The 27176-nt window shown below is 48.2% G+C and overlaps 1 protein-coding gene across 2 annotated transcripts in view; it reads left to right on the top strand.

The window, feature by feature from the left end:
- The first annotated feature begins 788 nt into the window (after positions 1 to 788).
- Positions 789 to 27176, top strand: part of LOC144690173 (uncharacterized) — a 155330-nt gene continuing 128942 nt past the window's right edge. Inside the window, exon 1 of one of the 2 annotated variants that reach the window (XM_078557625.1) lies at positions 789 to 1173. In XM_078557625.1, coding sequence (XP_078413751.1) covers positions 1080 to 1173 — 94 coding nt within the window. In that variant the 5' untranslated portion in view covers positions 789 to 1079. The remainder of the gene's footprint in view (positions 1174 to 27176) is intronic. The other variant, XR_013578784.1, reaches the window with a different exon arrangement.

Here is a 27176-nt window from a genome sequence, read left to right as displayed (position 1 = left end):
TTTTGTAAAAAAAATGTCTTCAATCCCCTTGTATTTGTTTTTGCATTTTAATTTATGCTATTGCATTCCTAATTTACAACGATTTCAGATAGAAGGCAGGACAAAATTCCAGATCAAAGCGGAACAGAGAAAACATCATTTTAAACAAAGTCATGACTTGTTATATTTGATTCCTTGTCTCTTTAGTGCTGGATTGAAGTGCATGTTTATTAACATAAACTGCAACTGATAATGGTTGTGTTTAATGGTGTCTTCCACGGCTTCTCTCTCTGCCTCCCTCCTGTTCCCCCCTCTATCTCTTTTTCACTGTCTCTAAGTCTCTCTCTCTCTGTCACTTCCTCTTTTACTCTCTCTCTCTCTCTGCCTCCCTCCTTTGCCTATTGCTCCCTTTATCTCTTTTTCACTGTCTCTCTGTCTCTGCCTCCTTCCTTTGCCTGTTCCCCCCTCTATCTCTTTTTCACTGTCTCTAAGTCTCTCTCTGTCACTTCCTCTTTCACTCTCTCTCTCTGCCTCCCTCCCTTGCCTATTGCTCCCTTTATCTCTTTTTCACTGTCCCTAACTCTGTCTGTCTTCTTTCACTGTCTTTCTCTCCCTCTCCCTCTGCCACTTCCTCTCTCCCTCTCTCTCTCTCTCGGTCATCCCCATCTCTCTCTCTCTCCCTCATTCTCTCAGTCATTCTCTTGGTGTCTCCTCCTTTTGAGCTCGTTGCAAACGACTGAACTTTGCCCTGTATCTGCTGACACCCTGAGGGAGTTTGAATGCAGTGACGTCCTTAGTTATCTGAGCCGTACAACAGGAAACGCTCTCATGGCCTCCCCTCTTCCTGCTTTGGAAAAAAAAAACACCTCTTTCTGCAGGGAGCCAGCTGAGACCCAGAGCCTTTCATGTCTGCACTCTGCACTCAGCCAGTACTGGCCCAGTATCCTGACTGACATCCCTAGTTCCGGGAGGGAACCAATGGAGGGGCAGGTGGTGGTTCCCAAGTCGATGATGTAAGAAATATAATCATCTTCTCTAAAGAGTGACAGTGGGGGAATACAGTTTTATGTCGCAATGACTATACTTGACGGAGTACGTGCATGTACAGTCTTTTGAAAGGACCAGGATGGAAGGTGCCCAGTCACTCTAGGGAGAATCCATCAGTTACATTATGTGTGGAGTACGCAGTGTCAGGTGGGCAAAAAGCATGTGTGTTATGTGTGTCTTTGGATCTGGTCAGTTTACCATGTAATTGGTGATTGCAGGCCTTCCTGTTGGATGGTTAATTTTTTTTTTGGCCAATGTTTATAAGATTCCCAGCATAAAAGCTGAAGGGAATCCTCTGGAGTTTAAATGCTAGTTTAAAAAAAAAATGATGTACAGTGTGTCAGTCAGCCAGACCTCACACACCAACCAAGCAGCCGGCCGTTTAATTGGCTGACTTTCCTTCCCACCCCCACCACCCACAACACCCCCACCTCCACCACCCCCCCTCCTCTCCCCCCACAACAACATTCTTCCTGTTCTAGAAACAGGTAATTTTAAGAGGCGATGGTGGATTACAGTGGCCGTGGGTTGCTAAGGAGCTGGTGCAGTGAGGAGACCTATAATTAGAGGCAGAGGTGGGTTGTCAGTAAGTTCAAAATGTGAAGGCAGAATGTGCCACTGGCTTTTAGCTTTCCTTTCGTAGCGTGTGCTGTGGAAACTTAGCTCTTTTGCTTCTTAGCAGCCTGCTTTTACTGAAAGTCTGCTGTGCGTACAGTGCAAGAGATGGTTTAACCTTGTGTCAGGATTTGCTTCCTGTCATTGCCTGGAAGAGTGGGGGTGGGGTGTTGGGGGAGTGAGTACAGCTGAAACCCAGGTAGTTATATGGCAGTTAACTTGGAGTGTTCAGGAAAGCATCGGATTCCTGCCCCCTCTTTTTATCAATGTGCCCGACCCCATATAAATGATTGCCTTTTGGTGCCCGATGCAGAGAGAAGCCGTTTTCACATATGAGACGTTCAGCAGTGTTTTAGTTGCTTTAAGTGAGAGAGACTTCTATTCACATGTGTTTCAGAAGGGGCTAGTGTAGAAAATTCCCCACCCCCACTCCCTAATCCTCCGTGTCCGAGCTCCCACGCCTGCTCCTGCCCGACCCAGCCTCCAGGCACATTTGAAGGTGCTGACTCATGCTGGGGTCCTTACAACAGAGCTGACAAACCTTCCCTCAGGTGGACATTCTTCAAGCATGAGTCTGGATGGGGAGTTCAGTAATTCTGTCTATGTATGTATTGTATGTACAATTTGTGCATGTTTATGGGTGAATATATATTGTATAGAAGCATATCCATATATCCACATACATATATAAATATATATATATATGAATGTACACATGTAGAAATATACCTATCTATAATCTTGTATTTATATAGTACACATGTAGAAATATACCTAATTTTAAACTTATATTTATATAGTGCGTCTAATGTAGTAAGACATCCTAAGACACTTCACAGGAATGTTATCAATCAAAAGAGTCACATATATAAAACAAGCGGGCCAGCTGACCAAGAGCTTGGTCAAAGAAGGCGATTTTAAGGTGTGTCTCAAAGGAGGAGACAGAGAGAGATAAAGGGGCAGAGAGGTTTAGAGATGGAATTCCAGAGTTTAGGGCCCAGGCAGCTGAAGGAATGGAGTGCAAGAAGCCAGAATTGGAGGAGTGCAGATACCTCAGAGGGTTGCTGAGATGGAGGAGATCACAGAGACAGGGAGGGAGGTAGTGAGAGAATAATTTGAAGAAAAGGATGAGAATTTTAAAACTGAGATGTTGCTACGTTAGGAGCTAATATATATGTGTGTGGCATCATCAGGAATGGCAATTTATATATATGTGACACCTCTAATGTAGTGAGACATCAGGTCACAGGCAGCAGGTTTTTGGATGAGTTGAAATTGATGGAGGGTGGAAGATGGGAGGCTGACGGGAGGCATGTTGGAATAGCCAAGGCTGGAGGTGGTGAATGCATGGATGAGGATTTCAACAGCAGATGGGCTGAGACAGGTGCGGAGTGGGAAAAGGTTACGGAAGCAGGGCTGTCTTGAATGTGGAGAGGTCGGAAACTTGCTCAGCATCAAAAGGGACGCCAAGGTTGCAAACCGTCTGGCTCATCTTCAGGCAGTGAGCAGGGAGAGGGATGGAATACCGATTGTTAGGGAATGGAGATTGTGGCAAGGGAAAAAGACAATGGCTTTGATCATCCCCATATTTAACTGGAGGATATTTCTGCTCATCCAGCGCTGGATGTTGGACACAATAAGGACATAAGAAAGAGGAGCTGGAGTAAGCCATGTGACTCCTTGAAAATGCTCTGCCCTTTAATAAGGTCATAGTTGACCTTCCAGCCCAGCTATACCCTCCTGCGATATCCCCCATCCCTCAATTTCCTTAGCAATAAGCAATGTTACTCAGTATTAAGTATCATGCAGCATGTCAAAGTCCTGGCAATGCCGGGGTCGGGAGAGGTGGTGGTGAGGTCAAGCTGGGTGTTGTGAGCGGACATGTGGAACCTGTTGTGTTTTGAGGTGATGTCACCGAGAGGCAGCATGTAGATGAGAAATAGTCGGGGCCAAGGATGGAACCTTGGGGAATGGCCGAGGTAATGGTGCAGGAGCAGCAGGAAGAGCCTTTTCAAAAATTCTTTACTAGCATGTGGGCATCACTGGCTGGGCCAGCATTTATTGCCCATCCCTAATTGCCCTTGAGAAGGTGGTGGTGAGCTGCCCTCTTGAACTGCCACAGTCCATGTGGTGTAGGTACACCCACTGTGCTGTTAGGGAGGGAGTTCCAGGATTTTGACCCAGCGACAATGAAGGAACGGCGATATATTTCCAAGTCAGGATGGTGAGTGGCTCGGCAGTGGGGGGGGGAACTTCCAGGTGGAGGTGTTCCTGTGGGCTGGATTTGACACTCTCCTGCTGGCGGGTTTGAGGGCATTGAGGCTAGTAAAATTCGGCACATGGCCTTCTTGCCACCTACCTGCCGACCCCTTGACCTGTAGGAATCTTTATGGGGGGGAGGCGGCGGTGGAGGCTTTGGGTGGCCTGCCCACACTTGGGCCTGTTGAGGTCCTTAAGTGGCCGATTAACAACCACTTAAGGGCTTCATCCTGCATCTGCCACTATTTTACCTGCAACAGGTGGAGTCTTGGCAGCCTTAGTTATGTGGGCTGGTGAGGGGCAAGGTTGGGAGAGGCGGGGGGACCCTCCTTTGTGATTCAAGATCGCACTTCCCCCCCTTCACCATCCTACCAGGCCTTTCAAACATGACCCCTCACCCCATCACTCCCCTTGCCTGACCCTGATGAAATCCACACCACACCACCCCCCCCCCCCCCCCCCACCCCCACAGCTCCTGCCACTTAACTTGGTCTCCGGCTCCAGAAACGATTTCCATTGAAGACGACCTGTAGTCCCAGCAATGGCCACCGCTCCCGCCTGGCGCTGCTGGGACTGCAGAGCTGCCAGCCATCCAATTGGCTGTAGCTCCCTGAGGCAGGACTTCCTGCTTCTGAGGGCTGGATATCCCACTCAAGCCTAAATTGGCCGTTAAGTGATGACAGGGCAGCTTTTCTTCCCCTGGGCGGGCACCTCAACTGATTTTTCAGCTGGGAAGGGGCATGGGGACCGCAGTACCCTGTAAAATCCAGCCCCATGTGTCTGCTGCCTTTGTCCTTTTATGTGATAGGGGTTGTGGTTTTGGAAGGTGCTGTCTAAGGAGCCTTGGTGAGTTGCGGTAGTGCACCTTGTAGATGGTACACACTGCTACTACCGTGCATCAGAAGTGGAGGAAGTGAATGTTTAAGGTGGTGGATGGGGTGCCAATCAAGTGGGCTACTTTGTCTTGGATGGTGTTGAGCTTCTTGAGTGTTGTGGGAGCTGCACTCATCCAGACAAGTGGAGAGTATTCCATCACACTCCTGACTTGGGCCTTGTAGATGGTGGAGAGTCAGGAGGTGAGTTACCCCCCACAGGATTCCCAGCCTCTGACCTGCTCTTGTAGCCACAGTATTTATATGGCTAGTCCAGTTCAGTTTTTGGTCTTTGGTAACCCCGAGGATGTTGATGGTGGGGGATTCAGCGAAGGTAATACCGTTAGTGTCAAGGAGAGATGGTTAGATTCTCTCACTTTGGAGATGGTCTTTGCCTGGCACTTTTGTGGTGTAAATTTTTCTTGCCACTTATCAGCCAAAGCCTGAATGGTGTCCAGGCCTTGCTGCATGTGGGCACGGACTGCTACAGTATCTGAGGAGTCGCGAGTGGTGCTGAATATTGTGCAGTCACCAGCAAACATCCCAATTTCTGACTTTATGATGGAGAGAAGGTCATGTTGAAGCAGCTGAAGATGGTCGGGCCTAGGACATTACCCTGAGGATCTCCTGAAGCAATGTCCTGAGGCTGAGAGGATTGACCTCCAATCACCACAGCCATCTTCCTTTGTGCTAGTATGACTCCAACCAATGGAGAGTTTTCCCCTAATTCCCATTGACTTCAATTTCACTAGGGCTCCTTGATGCCACACTTGGTCAAATGCTTCTTTGATGTCAAGGGCAGTCACTCTCACCTCAGGTGATTCTCTGGCTGTGACTGGAAAGTAGTCAAGCCAAATGCAGAACCCTCAGCTAATGTCTATGCAGACCGGTTAATCAATAGCAGTTATTAGAAGCAGAAACCTAGGCTGATTTTTCTCTTCTCCACTGCCAAGTCTCCCACCCACTCCAGTCCGGTCCAGTTCCATCCTTCAGGGAGTTATTAAATGCAAACACCATGCTTCCTAAGTGACGCAGTGTCCCTGTTTATATGTGTATATACAGACAGATTCCCCTACAGATGAATATCCTGTTAACATTCCCCATCCAGACTCCTGTGCGAGGGTTGTAAAAGGGAATGTACAATCTTAATATTGACGGCAGTGCTCTATGTAACTTAGCAAACTGTTTACTTTTTTTTTTACACACCAGGCAAATGGTGGTGGAATAACCTTTAAAATTAAATAGCGTTGCCTGGTCGTGGAGAACACGTCCAGTTGTACAGTTTACTAAAGGCGGTATTGGCTGCTTTCTGTACATGGAATCCAGATTCCTCTTGACTGACGTGTTGTGACTCCAGAATACAATTACACTAGAGTATGAGGAGGAAAGAGACTGCAACACAACTTTATTCCCCTGTTAAATATCGACAGTGGCTGTGGACAGTTTTAAAGCCATTCCTTTCCTTCAGGTGCCACACTGTGCGCTCGAGGGAAACTGCAGAGCACGGAGGGACACTCTCAAGGTGGAAATCTCCATTTTACTGGTTCAGGTGGCTTGCGTGTTTGAAACTTTTGCAACTGGACAGGGCGAGTAGGTTGAGCATCGATCCTGCCATTTGTTAGATCAAACTTGTGGGATGACACGAAACTTGGAAATATTGTGAACTGCGCGGAGGACCGTGTTAAATCTCAGAAGGACGTAAACAGGTTGGTGGAATGGCCAGATAAGTGGCATATGGAATTTAATATAGAAAAGTGTGAAGTGATTCATTTTTGTAGGAAGAAAGAGAGGTAACCTGAAGAGGGTTCAGGAACAGAGGGACCTGGGGGCATGTCTGCACAAATCATTGAAGGTAACAGGGGAGGTTGAGAATGCAGTTAATAAAGCATACGGGATCCTGGGCTTTATAAATAAGAGTGCAAATTCAAGGAGGCTTTGATAAACCCATTATAAAATGCTGGTTTGGTCACTACTGAAGAATTGTGTCCAGTTCTAGGCACCACACTTTAGGAAGGAAGTGAAGGCATTAGAGAGGGTGCAGAATAGATTCACAAGAATGATTCCAGGGATTAGGAACTTCAGTTATGTGGATATATTGGAAAAGTTGGAACTGTTCCCCTTGAACAACGAGAAGGTTGAGAGGAGATTTGATTGAGGTATTCAAAATCACGAGATGTCTGGACAGAGTAGATAGGGAGAGACTGTTCCCATTGGTGGACGGATCAAGAACCAGAGGGCACCGATTTAGGGTGATTAGCAAAAGAAGCAACTGGGACATGAGGAAAACTGTTTTTATGCAGGGATCTGAAATGAACTCCCCGAGTGTGGTGGAGGCAGATTCAATCATGGTTTTCAAAAGAGAATTGAATCCTTATATGAACGGTAAAAATTTTTCTGGGGTGGAAGGAAAAGGTTGGGGTGTGGCACGAGGTGAATTGCTCTTGCAGAGAGCCAGCACAGACACGATGGGCAGAATGGCCTCCTCCTGTGCTGGAACTATTCTGTGATTCTCTGATTTGATGGATACTTCACTGTTTAACCCAAGAGTTAGCCATGTTTATTTTAGCTCAAAGGCATTTCTTCTGTGCGTTGGGAGAAGTGGGGAGCGAGGGTGATGTTGGCCTGACCACAATTTTAGTTATGACTCTCTTAAACTGTCTTACTTAATGCTCACTGATGTCTTGCAGTATCTAAGCTGTAGATCTACTTGTAACTGATCAGGGAGGGCAGGTATTGTATGGTAATGTAGTTGATGCTGAGTGTTTATAATCTACTTTCTGACGGGTAAGCACAATGTCCTCAGGGTGGAAGGAACTCACTCTTCAAGATTGGATTTTCCCATTTTGATTTTCTTTCTTTTAAAAAAAAACTTTCCCGAATTGTCCTTTCTAATCAGCTTTGCCCACCCTTTTTAAATTTAATCGAAACTCGCCAATGCTCGTTGGTCAGCACCTGCCAACCTCATGACCTTCACCAGCCAGGAGCAACCAGGCTGCAAGTGCATTGAAACATGCCGATATCCATATTCCCCTCCGAGCCACTCACCATCCTGACTTGGAAATATATCGCCGTTCCTTCACTGTCGTTGGGTCAAAATCCGGGAACTCCCTCCCTAACAGGACTGTGGGTGTACCTACACCACACGGACTGCAGCGGTTCAAGAAGGCAGCTCACCACCACCTTCTCAAGGGCAATTAGGGATGGGCAATAAATGCTGGCCCAGCCAGTGATGTCACTTGCTGTAAGCAGATACAAAGAAAAGTTATGCTTTACTGAAATCCCAGTGACAGCACCATTGTTTCTAACCTTTCTCACTCGCTTGTTTTGCCAGTACTCAATGTTGTAGAACAGTGCTTCTGCTCATCAGGATTTCATCCCTCTCTTCCTCTCTTCCTCTCTCTCTCTCTCTCTCCAGGCACATTTTATGAAAACTGGGCCACGCCCAGATTCTTTCTAATTACAATTTTGTGGGAATGGAGAGATGGACAGAGAGGAGGGCACATGGGACAAAACTGAAGGTTTTACATTTTCAGACTAGTTTACAATTGTGAGCATTGGCATCTTATGCCAGTGCTCAGGGGAGCTGTGCCACAATAGCCTCTGCAATCTCTTGGGTGCATTTATATCACAGTGATGCTGCAAATGAGACACGGCGAGTTGCTGCAGTGCAACTTGTAGATGGAACACATGGGCTGCCGCTGTGCACCAGTAGTGGAGGGAGTGCCTGTTTTATGGTGGTGGATGGGGCACTAATCACCTAGATGGTGTCGAGCTTCTCGAGTGTTGTTGGAGCCACACTCACCCAGGCAAGTGGAGAGCATTCCATCACACTCCTGGCCTGTAGATATAGAAGAAAGTCTTTGGGGAGTCAGGAGGTGAGTCACTCTCTGCAGGATACCCAGTCTCTGATCTGCAGCCACAGTATTTATGTGCCTGGGCCATTGAAATTTCTGGTTACGAAACCAGAAGTTTGCACTATGTTGACTTGACTGGTTTGTTTTTTTAAAAATCTGTTAACAGAATGGTAGATTTTTATCCTTCAAAACTTGGGGTGTGTCTTGTGCAATGTAATATTTCAATGAAGTGCTAGTGCTTGCAGGTACTTTGTTGGTTGTGGTAGCGTAGGGCGGGTAGAGGAAACATGACCTGGAGGTCATGAGTTAAGTTTGACACAATGTGGAAGCAGAATGATTTGTGTGTGATTTTCTTCCCCCCCAACACTCTCTTCCCAATATCTTATTGGTACAATGGAAGAAGTAATCCTGTAACTAATGCTGAAGGAATCTTAATACTTTAATGAGGGAGGCGATGGTGTAGTGGTATTGTGCTGGAGCAGTGTTCCAGAGACCCAGGGTAATGCTCTGGGGACCTGAGTTTGAATCCCCACCATGGTGGATGATGGAATCTGAATTCAGTAAAAAATCTGGAATTAAAAAGTCTGATAATGACCATGAAACCATTGCCGATTGATGTAAAATCCCATCTGGTTCACTAATGAAATCTGCCATCCTTACCTGGTCTGGCCTACATGTGACTTCAGACCCACAACAATGTGCTTGACTCTTAAATGTCCTCCGAAGTGGCCGAGCAAGCCACTCACCAAACCGCTACAAACTCACAAAAAAGGAATGAAACTGGACGGACCACCCGGCACCGACCCAGGCACTGGAAACGACAACGGCAATTGCCGCCCTGAAAAGTCCTCCTTCTTAACATCTGGGGGCTAGTGCCAAATTGGGACAGCTGTCTCACAGACTAGTCAAGCAACTAGTCAAAGCAATAATCATCCTCACGGAATCAAACCTTGCAGATAATGTCCCAGACACCACCATCATCATCCCTGGGTATGTCCTGTCCCACCGGCAGGACAGACCCAGCAGAGGTGGCGGCACAGTGGTATACAGGAGGGAGGGAGGGAGTTGCCCTGGGAGTCCTCAACATCGACTCCAGACCCCATGAAGTATCATGGCATCAGGTCAAACATGGGCAAGGAAACCTCCTGCTGATTACCACGTACCACCCTCCCTCAGCTGGTGATTCAGTGCTCCTCCATGTTGAACAGCACTTGGAGGAAGCACTGAGGGTGGCAAGGGTGCAGAATGTTCTCTGGGTGGGGGACTACAATGTCCATCACCAAGAGAGGCTCAGTAGCATCACTACTGACCGAGCTGGCTGAGTCCTAAGTTACATAACTGCTAGACTGGGTCTGCAGCAGGTGGTGAGGAACCAACTAGAGGGAAAAACATACTTGACCTCATCTTCACCAACCTGCCTGTCACAAATGCATCTGTCCATGACAGTATCGGTAGGAGTGCCCACCGCATGGTACTTGTGGAGACGAAGTCCCGCCTTCACATTGAAGATATCCTCCATCGTGTTGTGTGGCTCTACCACCGTGCTAAATGGGATAGATTTTGAACAGATCTAGCAACTCAAGACTGAGCATCCATGAGGCGCTGTGGGCCGTCAGCAGCAGCAGAATTGGACTCAGACACAATCTGTAACCTCATGGCCCGGCATATCCCCCACTCTACCATTACCAACAAGCCAGGGGATCAATCCTGGTTCAATGAAGAGTGCAGGAGGGTATGCCAGGAGCAGCACCAGGCATACCTAAAAATGAGGTGTCAACCTGGTGAAGCTGCAACACAGGACGACTTGCGTGCCAAACAGCAGAAGCAGACAAGGCTAGCGAGTCTACAACCAATGGATCAGATCTAAGCTCTGCAGTCCTGCCACATACAGTTGTGGTGGACAATTAAACAACTCACTGGAGGAGGAGGCTCCACAAATATCCCCATCCTCAATGATGGAGGAGCCCAGCACATCAGTGCAAAAGATACGGCTGAAGCATTTGCTACAATCTTCAGCCAGAAGTGCCGAGTGGATGATCCACCTTGGCCTCCTCCAGAAGTCCCCAGCATCACAGATGCCAGTCTTCAGCCAATTCGATTCACTCCACGTGATATCAAGAAATGGCTGACGGCACTGGATACTGCAAAGGCTATGCACCCTGACAATATTCCGGCTCCAGAATTAGCCGCGCCCCTAGCCAAGCTGTTCCAGTACAGCTACAACACTGGCATCTACCCGGCTATGTGGAAAATTGCCCAGGTATCTCCTGTACACAAAAAGCAGGACAAATCCAACCCGGCCAATTACCACCCCAACAGTCTACTCTCAATCGTCAGTAAAGTAATGGAAGGGGTCATCAACAGTGTTATCAAGCAGCACTTGCTTAGCAATAACCTGCTCACTGACACTCAGTTTGGGTTCCGCCAGGGCCACTCACCTCTTGACCTCGTTACAGCCTTGGTTCAAAGATGGAAAAAAGAGCTGAACTCCCGAGGTGAGGTGAGAGTGACTGCCCTTGACATCAAGGCAGCATTTGACTGAGTGTGGCATCATGGAGCCCTAGCAAAACTGGTGTCAATGGGCATCAGGGGGAAAACTCTCCGCTGGTTGAAGTCATACCTAGCACACAGGAAGATGGTTGTGGTTGTTGGAGGTCAGTCATCTCTGCTCCAGGACATCACTGCAGGAGTTCCTCAGGGTAATGTCCTCGGCCCAACCATCTTCAGCTGCTTCATCAATGACCTTCCTTCCATCAAAAGGTCAGAAGTGGGGATGTTCGCTGATGGTTGCACAATGTTCAACACCATTCACGACTCCTCAGATACTGAAACAGTCCATGTCCAAATGCAGCAAAACCTGGATAATATCCAGGCTTGGGCTGACAAGTGGAAAGTAACATTCACGCTACACAAGTGCCAAACAATGACCATCTCCAACAAGAGAGAATCTAGCCATCGCCCCTTGACATTCATTGGCATTATCATCACTGAATCCTCCACTATCAACATCCTGGGGGTTACTATTAATCAGAAACTGAACTGGACTAGCCATATAAATACTATGGCTACAAGAGCAGATCAGAAGCTAGGAATCCTGTGACGAGTAACTCACCTCCTGACTTCCCAAAGCCTGTCCACCATCTACAAGGCACAATTCAGGAGTGTGATGGAACATTTGCTTGGATGAGTGCAGCTCCTACAACACTCAAGAAGCTGGACACCGTCCAGGACAAAGCAGCCACTTGACTGGCACCACATCCACAAACATTCACTCACTCCACCACCGACACACAGTAGCAGCAGTGTGTACCATCTACAAGATGCACTGCAGGAATTCACCAAGGCTCCTTTGACAGCACCTTCCAAACCCACGACCACTAACATCTAGAGGGACAAGGGCAGCAGATAGATGGGAACACCACCACCTGGAATTTCCCCTCCAAGTTCCTCATCATCCTGAATTGGAAATATATCGCCGTTCCTTCACTGTCGCTGGGTCAAAATCCTGGAACTCCCTCCCTAACAGCACTGTGGGTGTACCTACACCACATGGAGTGCAGCAGTTCAAGAAGGCAGCTCACCACCACCTTCTCAAGGGCAATTAGGGATGGGCAATAAATGCTGGCCCAGCCAGCGAAACCCACATCCCATGAATGAATTTAAGAAAAACAACCAAAATTAACTGCTCTGTTACTATCCCATTGCAAGGGTAGAACGACCGCAGTTTGATCTCTCCTGGTTTGAAGTGCAAAGTCTCAAATCAAGTGTTAAAAGTTCTCCTCGGTTCCTCTCCCACCCAAAACCACATCGATACAGCCAGCAAATTCTGCTTTTCTTTTGCTTATCTTGTAAGGGAACACCCCATTTGACGCCCCATCCATCATATGTTGGTAGATTAAAAGCCTGCTGCATTTAGCTCACCTTCTGTCTCTTTGGTCTTTATTTATTCATTCACGGGATGCGATCATCACTGGCTGGGCCAGCATTTATTGCCCATCCCTAATTGCCCTTGAGAAGGTGGTGGTGAGCTGTCTCCTTGAACCGCTGCAGTCCCTGTGGTGTAGGTACACCCACAGTGCTGTTAGGGAGGGAGTTCCCGGATTTTGACCCAGAGACAGTGAAGGAACGGAGGTATATTTCCAAGTCAGGATGGTGAGTGACTTGGAGGGGAACTTGCAGGTGGTGGTGTTCCCATGTATCAGCTGCCCTTGTCCTTCTAGGTGGTAGTGGTCGTGGGTTTGGAAGGTGCTGTCTAAGGAGCCTTGGTGACTTGCTGCCTCCTGGCACAGTGAGCTTATCCCATTTTTGCTGTCTTACATAGATAGTGCCCCTGTCTGAGAATGTGTTCTCATGGCTTTTCTAGGTACCACAGCTTTTGGCAAGCGTAAACTTGCCCTTACAGTTAATTTGTACCAATTTGTGTTTTTAGCACTATGCCAATTCCGATCTTTGGTTTTAGCCCTCTCAGCTGTGGCTGGTGTAAATGGGAATGTCATTCGGATCTCACTATGGTGGTTTAAGAAATTCGATGATGTAAAAACCCAACTGGTTCACTAACATCCCTCTCAGGGAAGGGAATTTCCCGCCCTTATCTGGCCTGAGCAATATGTGACTTCAGCCCTTTATTAATGTCGTTGACTCTTAACTTCCCTCTGAAATCCTTCAGCGAACCACTCAGTTAAATCTGAGCCACCTTCTGAGGGCAACTAGAGGTGGGCAGTAAATGCAGTGACACCCACATCCTGAGAATTAATTTCTTATAAAGGTCTAGAGTAGTGGCTTCTAACATTGGTCAACAAAGCCGCGTAGAATGACCCCCCATTAGGTTCGCCCCCAATATACTTTGAACCATTGACAGAGGTGAATACCACAGGAACCTGTTGCAGATACCAATGCCCAGCATGTCGGGGCTTCTAGTGAGTGAGCCGGTTTGCTTGGAGACTGCGCAACACATCTGCATGTTAAAAGATTGAGTTAAGGAGACTTGACTTTTAAGAAAAAGTAGAGAAATGTATTCTGAAGCAGAGTAATTTCGCAAGGTGCAGCGATGTCTGAATGCTGCGGTTTGATGAAAGGCAGCATCTAGAACTTCACTAGATGGTGAACCGTGTGTTTTCCATACAGTGGCCCCCAACCAATACCGCTTCAAGGTTAATGAGTGGGAACAGCACAATAGTGATACTGCAAAGCTTGTGATTGTAATTAGCCAGCCAGGGCTTTGTTTGAGGATGACCTCAACCACCAGGATGGGAGCAACTTGGCTGTTTGATCCCTGGGCTGAATAAAACAGCTGAAGGCAGGAGTGGCAATCAAATGAAATTTGACAAAGGGCCTCTTAAGGAGACATTGGAACAGGTCAACAAAAGCTTGGTCAAGGAGGGGAGGTTTTATGGAGCGTTTTAAAGGAGGAGAGGTAGAGAGGCCAAAAGGTGTAGGAGAGGAGTTCCAGAGCTTGGGGACCCGGCAGCTGAAGGCACGGCCAACAATGGTGGAGTGATTAAAATCAGGGATACGTGTGAAGGATAGCGATCCCCTTGAACTATATATCAAATATCACAGCACCTATTGTTTCGTTGGTCTCCTGCTATAAAAACCAAAGTGCACTCTTTCATTAATTGTGATGGATCTTGATAGCTCTTTCAAAGACCTGGCACAGGCACGATGGGATGAATGGCCTCCTTCTGTGCTCCATCAATCTATGAGTTGCTGTACGATTCTAATCCCCTGTTTAGATGCATTTTCAAAGAAAAAAGCAAACACGTTTACATGGGTCACAGTTGTGTGATGGCCACATGTACAGTGTCCCCGTGCCAGCTGTGATCTTCCCTGTGTGTCCCCCACAAACCCGTAGTTATAGTAACAGCAGCGTGTCCATGTTGAATGGTTTGGGGTGGGTATTTTTGTAAGTGAGGCAGTCCGGCTACTGAGCCTTGTGCAGCTGGGTTCCCTCTGCCTGGATCAGCTGAGGCTGTGATCGTAGTGAATCCTTGCAGATCAAAGAAAGAAACATTTCCATTTATATAGCGCCTTTCACAATGCTGGGATATCCCCCGAAGTGCTTTACGGCCAGTGAAGTGCTTTTCGAAGTGTAGCCACTGCTGTAATGTGCAAAACACATCAACCACTTTGCACACACTGGTTCCCATTAACAGCAGCGACAATAGCCAGGTAGTCAGTTTTAGAGATGTTGGCTGAGGGATAAATATTGGCCAGAGCACCTCATTTCGTCTTTGAGAAGTGCCACGGGATCATTTCCATCCGACCAGCAAATTCTGCTCAAAGTCCCATCCAAAGCATCTTTCTTTTCGCTTTCATTCATGGGGTGTGGGCGCAGTGTCAAGGCCAGAGTTTGTCGCCGATTGCCCTTGAGAAGTTGGCGCTGAACTGCCATCTTGAAGCAGCGCAGCCCATGGCGCCTCTAATCCCGCTCCACCAGCGCTGTCCAGGGGCCAATATTCACCCCTCAACCAACAACACTGAAGCAGGTTTGCGGTCATTTATCTCATTGCTGTTTGTGGGAGCTTGCTGTGCACAAACTGGCTGCCGCATTTCCTAGATCATAACGGTGTCTAAATTTCATAAGTACTTCATTGGCTGTAAAGCTTTGGGGCTTCCTGCGGTCGTGATAGGTGACACATAAATGCAAGTCTTTACTCACATCAGTCATGTATTTCTGCAAGTCAACTGTGTTGTGCTGAGTGGCAAACATTGCCAATGATTCAATTAGCCCTGTCGATGGTTTTCACTTTTTTTTTTGGATAAACAACCAGATCTCCGCCACTGATGTTGCAGCCTACATGTTTTTTCAGTCGGGTAGAGAATTGTTGATCCAATTTTAAAACGAGCTGACAGAAAATCAACAGCTGGAAGGCTTGTGTGTTTTCTCTAGTGCACAGTCTAGTGACACAGTGAAACCGAATGTAAATGGATGAAATGTCCTTGCTGGGAATGTGGTTACTCAGCCCAGTAAATTACCCAGTGCATTAATAGTCATGGAATGGGGGGCATGTGGTGATCTGTAATGCGTTTGCAAACCAGGGCCAATGGCTGTATTGTCCAGTTCTAACTACTGCAACCCACAAGTGCACTCACTCTAGCCGGTGATTCCATTTCCGATCTCCTGAATTGCTCCCAGATTTAAGAATTATCCAGGAGCCCCTAGAGACCCATAAAATGATCCTGCACAGGAGGAGGCCACTCGGCCCATCATTGCTTGTGCCAGGCCTATGAAAGAGCAATTCAGTTAGTCCCATTGCGCCGCCCTTTCTCCATAGCCCTGCAAATGTTTCCCTTCAATTATTTGCCCAATTCCCTTTGGAAAACGCTAACTGAATCGCCTTCCTTCATCCCTGCAGGCAATGCCTATCGGATCACAACAACTTTCTGTGTGGAAAGAAAAATACATCGTGTTCGCCTCTGGTTCTTCTGCAAAACGTTTTAAACCTGTTTGAATTTAAAAATAGGGCTTAAAACATGTGGCTTTCTTACCGGGGTTTGACATGCCCATTGTGCGATTTAAACTTCACTGCTGTTGTTGCTTAACGTGCACTTTGCCTGACAGACCCGGGTATGTTCACATCTCCCTCTCCGACACAGCAGCTGGGAGCTCGGCTAAAAGTCCCACTCCCATAACCTGCTGACACACTATTATTGTCAAGGGCTGCACTTCAATTTATGGTTTGCTTTGTGCCCTTTTGGTTTTGCACACACCTGACACTTTAGCTGCAAGTGAAAAAAAAATCCAATGGCACAGGAGCTGCGTTTGTTTGATACGGAGTGAACGCTCTCGCAAGGTAAGGGCATGACCCATTTGCCCGAGCCTGGGATAAATAAGGCACAGATTTTCCAAGAGCCAAGATTTAAGGATCCATGTTCTATAAATAAATAATGTTGGTGTGTGTGGGTATGAGTGGGTGGCTGGGTGGGTGTGCGTGCGCGCGTGGGTGTGTGTGGATGTGTGGATGGGTGGGTGGGTGTGGGTGTGTGTGTATGTGTGGGCGTGCAGGTGCGTGTGTAGATGGGTGGGTAGGTGGGTGTGTGGGTGGGTTTGGGTGTGTGTGTGTGTATGTGTGAACAGGTGGACAGGTTTGTGTGTGTGTGGGTGTGCAGGTGTGTATGTGTGCGGGTGTGCATATGTGTTTGTGGGGGTGCAAGTGGGTGTGTGTGTGTCGGGGTTTGTAGGTGTGTGTGCGAGTTTGTGTTTGCATGTGTGTCAGGGAGAGTGTCTGTGTCAGAGAGAGAGTGTGTGTGTGTGTAGGTGTGTGTGCATGTGTCTATGGGTGGGTGGGTTTGTGGGTGTGGGTGTGTGTGTGGGTGGGTGTTTATGTGTGGGTGTGTGTGGGGGGGGTGTATGGGGGTGTGTGTATATGTGTGTGTGTGGGGGGGTGTATGTGGGTGTGTGTGTGTGTGTGTGTGTGTGGGGGGGGTGTGTGTGTGGTGTGTGTGTGGGTTTGTGTGTGTGGGGGTGTGTGGGGGGTGTATGTGTGTGGGTTTGTGTGTGTGGGTGTGTGGGGGGTGTGTGTGTGGGTTTGTGTGTGTGGGTGTGTGTGGGGGTGTGTGGGTGTATGGTGGTGTGTGTATGGGTGTGTGTGTGTGGGGGGGGGTGTGTGTGGGGGTGTGTGGATGGGGGTGTGTGTGTGGGGGGGGGTGCGTGTGTGGGGGGGTGCATGTGTGGGGGTGTGTGTGGGGGTGTGTGTGGGGGGGGTGTGTGTGGGGGGGTGTGTGGGTGTGTGTCTGTGTGTGTGTCTGTGTGTGTGTGGGTGTGTGTGTGTGGGTGTGTATGTGTGTGTGTGGGGGTGTGTGTGGAGGTGTGTGTGTGGGGGTGTATGTGTGGGTGTGTGTGGGGGTGTGTGTGTAGGGGTGTATGTGTGTGTGTGCGTGTGGGTGTGCATGTGGGTGTGTGCGTGTGGGTGTGCGTGTGGGTGTGTGTATGGGTGTGTGTATGGGTGTGTGTGGGGGTGTGTGTGGGGTGTGTGTGGAGGTGTATGTGTGGGTGTGTGTGGGGTGTGTGTGTGGGGGTGTATGTGTGGGTGTGTGTGTGGGTGTGCGTGTGTGTGTGGGTGTGTGCGTGTGGGTGTGCATGTGGGTGTGTGTGTGGGTGTGTGTATGGGTGGGGTGTGTGTATGGGTGTGTGTGTGTGTGTGTGTGTGTGGGTGTATGTGGGGGTGTGTGTGTGTGTGGGTGTGTGTATGGGTGGGGTGTGTGTATGGGTGTGTGTGTGTGTGTGGATGTGTGTGGGGGTGTGTGTGTGTGGGGTTGTGTGTATGGGTGTGTGTGGGGGTGTGTGTGTGTGTGGGTGTGTGTATGGGTGGGGTGTGTGTATGGGTGTGTGTGTGTGTGTGTGGATGTGTGTGTGGGGGTGTGTGTGTGTGGGGGTGTGTGTATGGGTGTGTGTGGGGGTGTGTGTGTGTGTGGGTGTGTGTATGGGTGGGATGTGTGTATGGGTGTGTGTGTGTGTGTGGATGTGTGTGGGGGTGTGTGTGTGTGGGGGTGTGTGTATGGGTGTGTGTGGGGGTGTGTGTGTGTGTGGGTGTGTGTATGGGTGGGGTGTGTGTATGGGTGTGTGTGTGTGTGGGGGTGTGTGTGTGTGTGTGTGTATGGGTGGGGTGTGTGTATGGGTGTGTGTGTGTGTGTGGGTGTGTGTGGGGGTGTGTGTGTGGGGGTGTGTGTGTATGGGTGTGTGTGTGTGTGTGTGTGTGTGGGGGTGTGTGTGGGGGTGTGTGTGGGTGTGTGTGTGTGTGTGGGTGTGTATGGGCGTGTGTGGGGGTGTGTGTATGGGTGTGTGTGTGGGTGTGTGTGTGTGTGTGTGGGTGTGTGTGGGGGTGTGTGTGGTGGGGGTGTGTGTATGGGTGTGTGTGTGTGTGTGTGTGTGTGGGTGTGTATGTGTGTGTGTGGGGGTGTGTGTATGGGTGTGTGTGTGGGTGTGTGTGGGGGTGTGTGTGGGGGTGTGTGTGGGTGTGTGTGGGTGTGTGTGTGTGGGTGTGTATGGGTGTGTGTGGGGGTGTGTGTATGGGGTGTGTGTGGGTGTGTGTGTGGGTGTGTGTGTGTGTGTGGGTGTGTGTGGGGGTGTGTGTGTGTGGGGGTGTGTGTATGGGTGTGTGTATGGGTGTGTGTGTGGGGGTGTGTGTGTGTGGGGGTGTGTGTATGGGTGTGTGTGTGGGTGTGTGTGGGGGTGTGTGTGTGTGTGTGTATGTATGGGTGTGTGGATGGGTAGAATTGTATTGCTATGGTCCAATCAGTTAACACCGTGTGAGACACCCGGCAGCTTTCACACTGCTGTCCAGCTAGGAATCCAAAAGAGAAAAGGAAGAACTTTGCATTTATGTAGCGCCTTTCATGACCTCGGGGTGTTCCAATGTGCTTTACAATTAATAAAGTACAAGTGCACAATGCAAATAAAAACAAAATGCGCTTCTAAGTTTAGGCATTGAGATGGAGAATTTCCCTCCCAGTGGCAGACTGATGGGGATTGAAGTTTGCTGGGCAGACTAGACACTTGCAAGTTGACATGAGATGAGCAAGATAAGAGTGTCTGACTTGTATCCATAGCATATTCTTAGAAAGTTTTCATCTTCATGAGCACAAGCAGTTTGGTTTGAGAAAGGCCCCAAGGGGTTCGCCATTTATCTCAGTAACCTGCAAGTGACCCATAATGTGTTGCAATGCGATTGGTATAAGGTTTGGAAGGGGGTTTGACAGGGAAGACTCTGAGAGGATGGTTCCCCTCGCGAGGGAATCTAGAACCAGGGGGCGCAGTTTAAAAATAAGGGGTCTTCTATTTAAGACAGAGATGAGGAGGAATTTCTTTTCTTAGAGGGTCATTCGTTTTTGCAATTCTCCCCCCCACCCCCCCAAGAGAGCAGAGGAGGCTGGGTCACTGAATATATTCAAGGCTGAGTTAGATAGATGTTTGATCGAGAAGGGAGTTGAAGGTTATGGGAGACAGGCAGGAAAGTGGAGTTCGGCCACATCAGATCAGCCATGACCTCATTGACTGGCAGAGCAGGTTCAAAGGGCCGAATGGCCTACTTCTACTCCTAGTTCTTATGACCTTATGTTCTAAGCTTCCATTGTAATGAGAATACGATGGTGGGGAAGTGGTAATGCCTCTGGACTGGCAGTGCAGAGGCCTAGGCTAATTCTCAGGGGACATGGGTTCAAATCCCACCACAGTCATTGGTGGAATTTAAATTCAATGAATAAATCTGGAATTATAAAGCTAGTCTCAGTAATGGTTATCATAAATTGTTGTAAAATCCCCCCTGGGAAAGGAATCTGCCATCCTTTCCTGGTCTGGCCTACTTTACAGCAATGTGCTTGGCTCTTAATGGCCCTGTGACAGGGCAGTTAAAAACTCAGTTTGAGGGTGATTAGGGATGGGTAACAAACCATGGCTCTGCCAGTAACACCCACATCCCATGGAAGGAAAACAATAATAGGTCAATCCTCTATTAGGGTACCCGCTTGGTCTGGGAGAATTAGAAACATCCTGTGTAGGATATTTCCACATGTGAGGCCATAAGACATAGGAGCAGAAATTAGGCCATTCGGCCCATTGAGTCTGCTCCGCCATTCAATCATGGCTGATAAGTTTCTCAACCCCATTCTCCCCGTAACCTTTGATCCCCATACCAATCAAGAACCTATCTATCTCGGTCTTAAATACACTCAATGACCTGGCCTCCACAGCCTTCTGTGGCAATGAATTCCATAGATTCACCACTCTCTGGCTAAAGAAGTTTCTCCTCATCTCTGTTCTAAAAGGTCTTCCCTTTACTCTGAGGCTGTGCCCTCGGGCCCTAGTCTCTCCTCCTAATGGAAACATCTTCCCCACGTCCACTCTATCCAGGCCTTTCAGTATTCTGTAAATTTCAATCAGATCCCCCCTCATTCTTCTAAACTCCATCGAGTATAGACCCAGAGTCCTCAAACGTTCCTCATATGTTAAGCCTTTCATTCCTGGGATCATTCTCGTGAATCTCCTCTGGACCCTCTCCAGGTCCAACATATCCTTCCTGAGATACGGGGCCCAAAATTGCTCACAATATTACGTAGTTTGTAGTGAGTACTTGTGTTCTCAGTGAAAACCTGTAGCAAAAAGGCTGCCGTTTCTTTGGCACTGTATCAAGCTCTTCAGAAACTAGTGGACGTGCTGGTCTTTAATGAATGCGCTTGTCAAACCACCGCGGGATTACTGGCTTTCTGCACACGTGTGGAAGTGTGAGTTTGTATCCCAGTGCCGCAGACCCGAGGGCAGTGGGCGGGCCTGGGAACGGTCCCCTGGCTGCGATTTCACGCTGGCTGGCCAGTTAACGGTGAAAGGCCCAGCGTTGTTGGGGTGGGGGGGTGAGCACTGACATCAGCGGGGGTGCGGGGGTGGGGTGGGGTGGGGGGGGGTGGCGAGAGGACAATGAAAGCTGCCTCAGGCAGCTGAAGAACTCCAAAGCCAAAAATAAACATGATGAAATTCCGAAAAAAATATTCCGCCCGTCAAGAATTGCTCACCTAAACATACTGACGGTTAACAATTCTGCCCAGGTGGTTTTATTTAAAAAAAAATATGTATCCCAAACCTCACCCCGCCCGCGGATGAGGTTTCCTCAAAAAATGCAAAGGCCGCCTGGAGAATCGCTCGCCCATCGACCGGGCAGCGAAAAATCCAAGTCAATCGCTACATCCGTGGCCTGAACAGGCCTCTTAATGGTCGGTGGGGGCGCTGCTGACTCTCGGGCACGCGCGCGCCCACTGAAATACCGCGTGCTATTTTATGCCCGATTGGATCGGGCGCACACCCACCCACTGTAAAATTCAGCCTGGTGTCTGTGTCGAGGGAGTTATTTACCTTGCTGCTGTTTTTCTGCTGAATACCAGCTGTACTGTTTGGTGGTGTCTTCCCTCACTACCCCCCACCACCCCTGACACCCAGATTTCCCAGAATTCGTCCGCTATTCAGTTGATGCTCTGGTCATATTTGACTTTCCCTGGTTGACGACTGCAGCTAACAACAGGTTCCACATCACAGCTCAGCTTATTTTAAGCCTGGTCATTTTTGAACTTGCTCTTGTCTTGGATGAAGTGACCAACCGAATTGTACCCAAATTTGCTGATGATACAGAGACAGGTGGGAAAGAAAGTTGTGAGGAGGATGCAAAGAGCCTGCGAAGGGATAAAGACAAGTTAAGCGAGTGGGAAAAAAATTATTGGCAGGTGGAGTACAATGTGGGAAAATGTGAGGTTGTCCACTTTGGCAGGAAGAATAAAAAAAGCCGAATATTATTTAAATGGCGAGATTGCAGAACTCAGTGGTACAGAGGGATCTGGGTGTCCTGGTACATGAATCATATAATGTTAGTGTGCGGGTACAGCAAGTAATTAGGATGGACTGTTGGCCTTTATTGCAAGGGTATGGAGTATAAAAGTAGGGAAGTCTTGCTGCAACTAAGATATTGGTGAGACCCCCCACCCCCAGAGCACCTTGTGCAGTTTTCATCTCCTGTTGGAAGCAGTTCAGAAAAGGTTTACAGGGCTGATTCCTGGGATGAAATGTTTGTCTTATGAAGAAAGGTTGAGCAAGACGGGCCCATACTCACTGGAGCTTTGAAGAATGAGGGGGTGATCTTATTGAAAGGTATAAGATTCTAAGGGGACTTGACAGGGTAGAGGCTGAGAGAATGTTTCCCCTCATTGGGGGGGGGATCTAGAACTAGGGGACACAGTTTAAAGATGAGGGATATCCCAATAAAGACAGAGATGAGGAGAAATTTCTTCTCTCCGAAGATGGTTGGTGTTTGGAATTCTCTCCTCCCGAGACCAGCGGAGGCTGGGTCATTGAATAACTTCAAAGCTGAGCTCAACAGATTTTCGATCTACAAGGGAGTCAAGGGTTGTGGGGGACAGACAGGAAAACGGAGTTGAGGCCACAATCAGAGCAGCCACGATCTTATTGAATGGCAGAACAAGTTCGAGGGGCCAAATGGCCTTCTCCTGCTCCTGTTTCATGTGATCTAGTGAGCCACTGCTGAGCAGGTAGATGCCAGGGGTACTGACGGATATGATGACCAGGTGGGAAAGTGGGGTTGAGGTAAAAGATCAGCCGTGAATTGACCCTTGTTGGTCTTTCTCAACCCAAAATGCGTTGTGCCTATGATGGTCAATGGAGCTGGTTCAAGAGGCTGAAATGCCTACTCCTATTTCTTACTTCAGTCATTTGCTGGTTCATCCCCCTCAGGGCAATGCCTTGACCAATCAGCGTCAAGCTGCCGTGTTTAAATTTCAAACAGTGCTTGGCAGTTAACTGACAATCACCATTAACTGGTGCATTCTCCATAGCAACGCCTCTACCAATTGGAGTTTACTTGCCAACGAATCAGCACTGTCTTCTCATACAGTAGAAAGTTGTTATTTCCCCTGACATTGGTAATCTTGCGATTGTCCTGATGAGTGCGAAATGAAAAGCTTTGACAAAATGTCCTTTTTCAGCAACACTCAATTTCTTAAAGAAGAGCATTCGTAGCAGACAGCGAAATTAGAGTTGGGGGTGGGGAGTTGTAGCGGTGCAGTTTGTGGCAATGGGAAGCTGCAGTGCCACTTGGAAACCCCCCTTTCACGATTGCAAATCTCAGACAAGGCGGACAAAATAAAAAAAGATTGACAGGTAGAAACATGAGCAATTACCTCCCGAAAACATAAAATATCCAATCAATCTGCTCACCTGCGCTGTGGCTAGACGATGGTCATAAATGACAAAGTATTTACAGTGCAGAATCAGGCCATTCGGCCAAACCGCTCAATGCCAGTGGTATAAAAGGAAAATACTGCGGATGCTGGAAACCTGAAGTAAAAACAGAACATGTTGGAGAAGCTCAGCAGGTCTGGCCAGCGTTTGTGGGGAGGGAAACAGAGTTATCGTGTCGAGTCCAATGTGACTCCTTCGGAACTGGTCCACGCCAGTGTTTACGCTCCTCGTAGCTAACCCTATCAGCATACCCTCTCATTCCTTTCTACCTCTTGTGTTTATCTGGCTTCCTCTTCAATACATCTGTGCTGTTGCCTCAGCTGCTCCTTGTGGTGACCAAGTTTCTATAAATGGTTTTAATGAGGGCCAGTATCTTTCTGACTGGTTTAATTGAACTAATCTCTGACTATCTGATTTTTAAACGACAACTCGCCTCAGCTGGTAGCACGCCTGTCTCTGGGTCATGAGGCTGTGGTTTCAAATCCCATTCCAGGGTTTAAGCGCTCGATCTGGACTGACGCTCCAGTGCGGCACCGTGGGTGTGCAGCATTGTTAGGAATGTCATACTACTTTGAAAAGGATCAGGACGTTCTCCTGGCTCCCTGGCCTATCTCAAAGAGAAGCTGGTCATTTAACTCATTGCTGTAGGTGGTATTTTGCTAGGTGCAAAATGGCTTCTGTGTTTGTCATTTTAATGGCTATTTTGGTGAGTTATTTAAATTCCTACTGACTACATGTGAGGTGCTCTGAGAGGCCTAGTGAGCTGCTACGAGTCTTTTCTTCACTGCTACCTGTGTCGTTGTTGAATTTGGAATCGCACCTTTCATTGCATCATTATGTTGCCTCTGCTTTCGTACCAAACCTCAAAAAAAAACCCCCCTCTTGTTCAGATAAAAGCATACGCAGAGTTTACACTCAATGAAGCATTGACACCTGCGGTCCAGCCCACGTGACTGATACAGAAGAGATGTCGACGATAGCCTTTTCTCTTGCCTGCCAGTTTCATTGTGTTGACGTCCCTGTGTAATCCATAGATGTCAGGCATTCAAATCTGGAGGAGGAAGAGAACTTCTATTTGCTTAATGTCACGCTTTACATGAGTTCAGCGATTTTCACCTGTCCGTTTAGATGAGCATTGTCAGGGCTGGTGATTAAAGTGTTTAGTATTAGTTTTGAGAACTTCTGGATCCACCAAAGCGCAGGCCAGATGCAGAGTAAGGAACCTTCTACTGGGCCCCCTCTTGGACACACCTTGGGTTGGACCTCAGGACAAATTGTTGACTAAAGTGAGCAACTGTTGTATTTCCATGACCAACCATCCCATTGGCCTTTGAGTGAGACTGTGTTCTTGAGTATTGAGCGAATAGTTTGTGTTGTGAACCAGTTGGATCTGGGATGAATGGGGAGAGGTGATCTTACTGAAACATATAGGGAAGAATTTAACCCCCCACCCCCCCACCCCGTTTTGGGGGGGAAGTGCAGGAGCGGGCGTGGGCAGACATGCCTCCGATCGGTGCCCCCAATTGGGGGCGTGCCGCCATTTTAAGTGGGCGGGTCAATTAAGGCCCGCCCAGCATGACATCTGCCAGGAAGTGCTATCGCCCTCCCTGTGTCGGGGGTGGGGGGGGGGTGGGGGAGCTTTTAAGACAAATGTTTAAAATATTTCCCTGCCACGTCCCCTCACGTGACACTGTCACATGAGTTGGGACATGTCTATCACTTTAACTCAAACCTTTATTAAATATTTAAATACCCTCATGAAACCTCATCCCGCCCATGGACGAGGTTTCATGCTTTTTCTGAAGCCCGCCAGGGCTCCCGGCCTGCCCGCCAACCTTGCTCCGCCCAACGGTATCTCGCGTCATTTTATGCTCTGACGTGTGGGGCCCCCTCACGCCAAACAAAAAATTCTGCCCATAAGATCCTGAGGGGTCTGGAGAGGGTGGATGCTGAAAGGACGTTTCCCCTTGTGGGAGAGACTAGAACTAGGGCACATAGGGGTCTCCCACTTAATGAGGAGAATTTATTTTTCTCCGAGGATCGTTCATCTTTGGAATTCTGTCCCCCCAGGGAGAGCCATGAAGGCTGGGCCATTGAATACATTCAAGGCTGAGTTAGACAGATTTTTGATCCACAAGGGAGTCAAGGGCTATGGGGGACAGACAGAAAAGTGGAATCGAGACCACAGTCAGAGCATCCATGATCTTATCGAATAGCAGAGCAGGCTAGAGGGGCTGAATGGCCTATTCCTGCTCCTGATTCTTGCGTTCTTGTGAGACATGTTTCGTGTAGTTTCCTTACAGTTATTAGAGAGAGAGGAAAGGCTTTAATCACATAGTCTGGCTTCAACTGAATCACTTTCCAGCAGATTATCCATAAGAGTTGTACATCTTTTAAATTTAAGAGGCAAGTGATTGTGAGATGGGTTTGGATGAATAAAAATCTTTGAGCCTTTCAGCCTCATCCTTCCCATTACAGTTTGACAACATTCCCTTGAACAAGAAGATATCATCTCAGTTTAACACCACATCCTCAGAATGATGCCTCCGATAATGCACTGGTGTGTTTTTCTTATTTCATCTTTTGTGGGATATGGGTGTCGCTGGCAAGGCCAGCATTTGTTGCCCATCCCTAATTGCCCTTGAACTGAGTGGCTTGCTAGGGCCGTTTCAGAGGGCAGTTCATTGCTGTAGGTCTGGAGTCACATATAGGCCAGACCAGGTAAGGATGCCAGGTTTCCTTCCCTAAAGGGTATTAGTGAACCAGATGGGTTTTAACAAAAATCAACAATGGTTTCTTGGTCACCATTACTGACACAAACTTCCCATTCCAGATTTTACTAATCGAATTTAAATTCTACCAGCTGCCATGGTGAGATTTGAACTCTTATGCCAAGGACATTAGCCTGGGCCTCGGGATTGCTAGTCAAGCGACATTACCGTCTCCCCTAAAGTGTTACCCTACACTAAGTGCGGAAAACCTTATGTGAGGCTCAAAGCTTCAAAGGTCAGACAGGTGCCTACTGACCAAAGCGAGATGTGTATCGACTTTAGGATGGTATATACAGTAACAGGCCCGTAGAGTGATTGGCTGTAGGATTGGGCCGACAGTCTATCATTTGGTGCATTCCCCCTGCTGCACCCTCTGCTATTACAGGGCTGCGCAGAGAGGAGGCCAAATGCGAAGGGCAGCTGGACAATGAACCCCCTCGCAGCTACTCTCAGGCTGTCCAACGCAGCTGGCTTACGGAGGAACAATGGATGAAGTTTGTGAGCTGGTCACTTGTTTGTCTTCTTGCTCTGAGGGAGATGCGTATCATAGAATCATAGGGCGCAGAGTGTGCCATTCTGCCAGTTGTGCCTGTGCCATCTGTCAGAGGGGCAATCCAATTATCCCTGATCATTCCCCACCTCCCTGCAACTTTTATCCTTTTCAAGATTTTATGCAGTTTTGGTTAGGAGATTATGATTGAGTGCGCTTCCGCCACATGTCAGGCAGTGCATTCCCGATCACAACAGCTCACTGTGTCAAACAAATTCTCCTCATCCTCCCCCACCCCCTCTGAACTTCATTGCTCCAATATCCTGGCTGGTTCTTCCATCTTTCCATCAACTTGGGCTCATCCAAAACCCACCTGCATTCGAGCTGGTAGCAAGTCCCGTTGACCCATCAACTTGTGCTCGCGGGCCTACATTGATTCCCAGCCAGGCAACAACTCCATTTTAAAACTGTCACCCGTTTTTTCAAATCCGTCTATGACCTCGCCCCCTTCCTTTCTGTGTAATCTCCTCCAGCCCTACAACCCTGTCAGGTCCC

The sequence above is a fragment of the Cetorhinus maximus genome, chromosome 14 (assembly GCF_964194155.1).
Source record: "Cetorhinus maximus chromosome 14, sCetMax3.hap1.1, whole genome shotgun sequence".
Lineage (NCBI taxonomy): Eukaryota > Metazoa > Chordata > Chondrichthyes > Lamniformes > Cetorhinidae > Cetorhinus > Cetorhinus maximus.
Note: the sequence above shows the minus strand (reverse complement) of the source record. Positions and strands in the feature narration are given on the sequence as shown.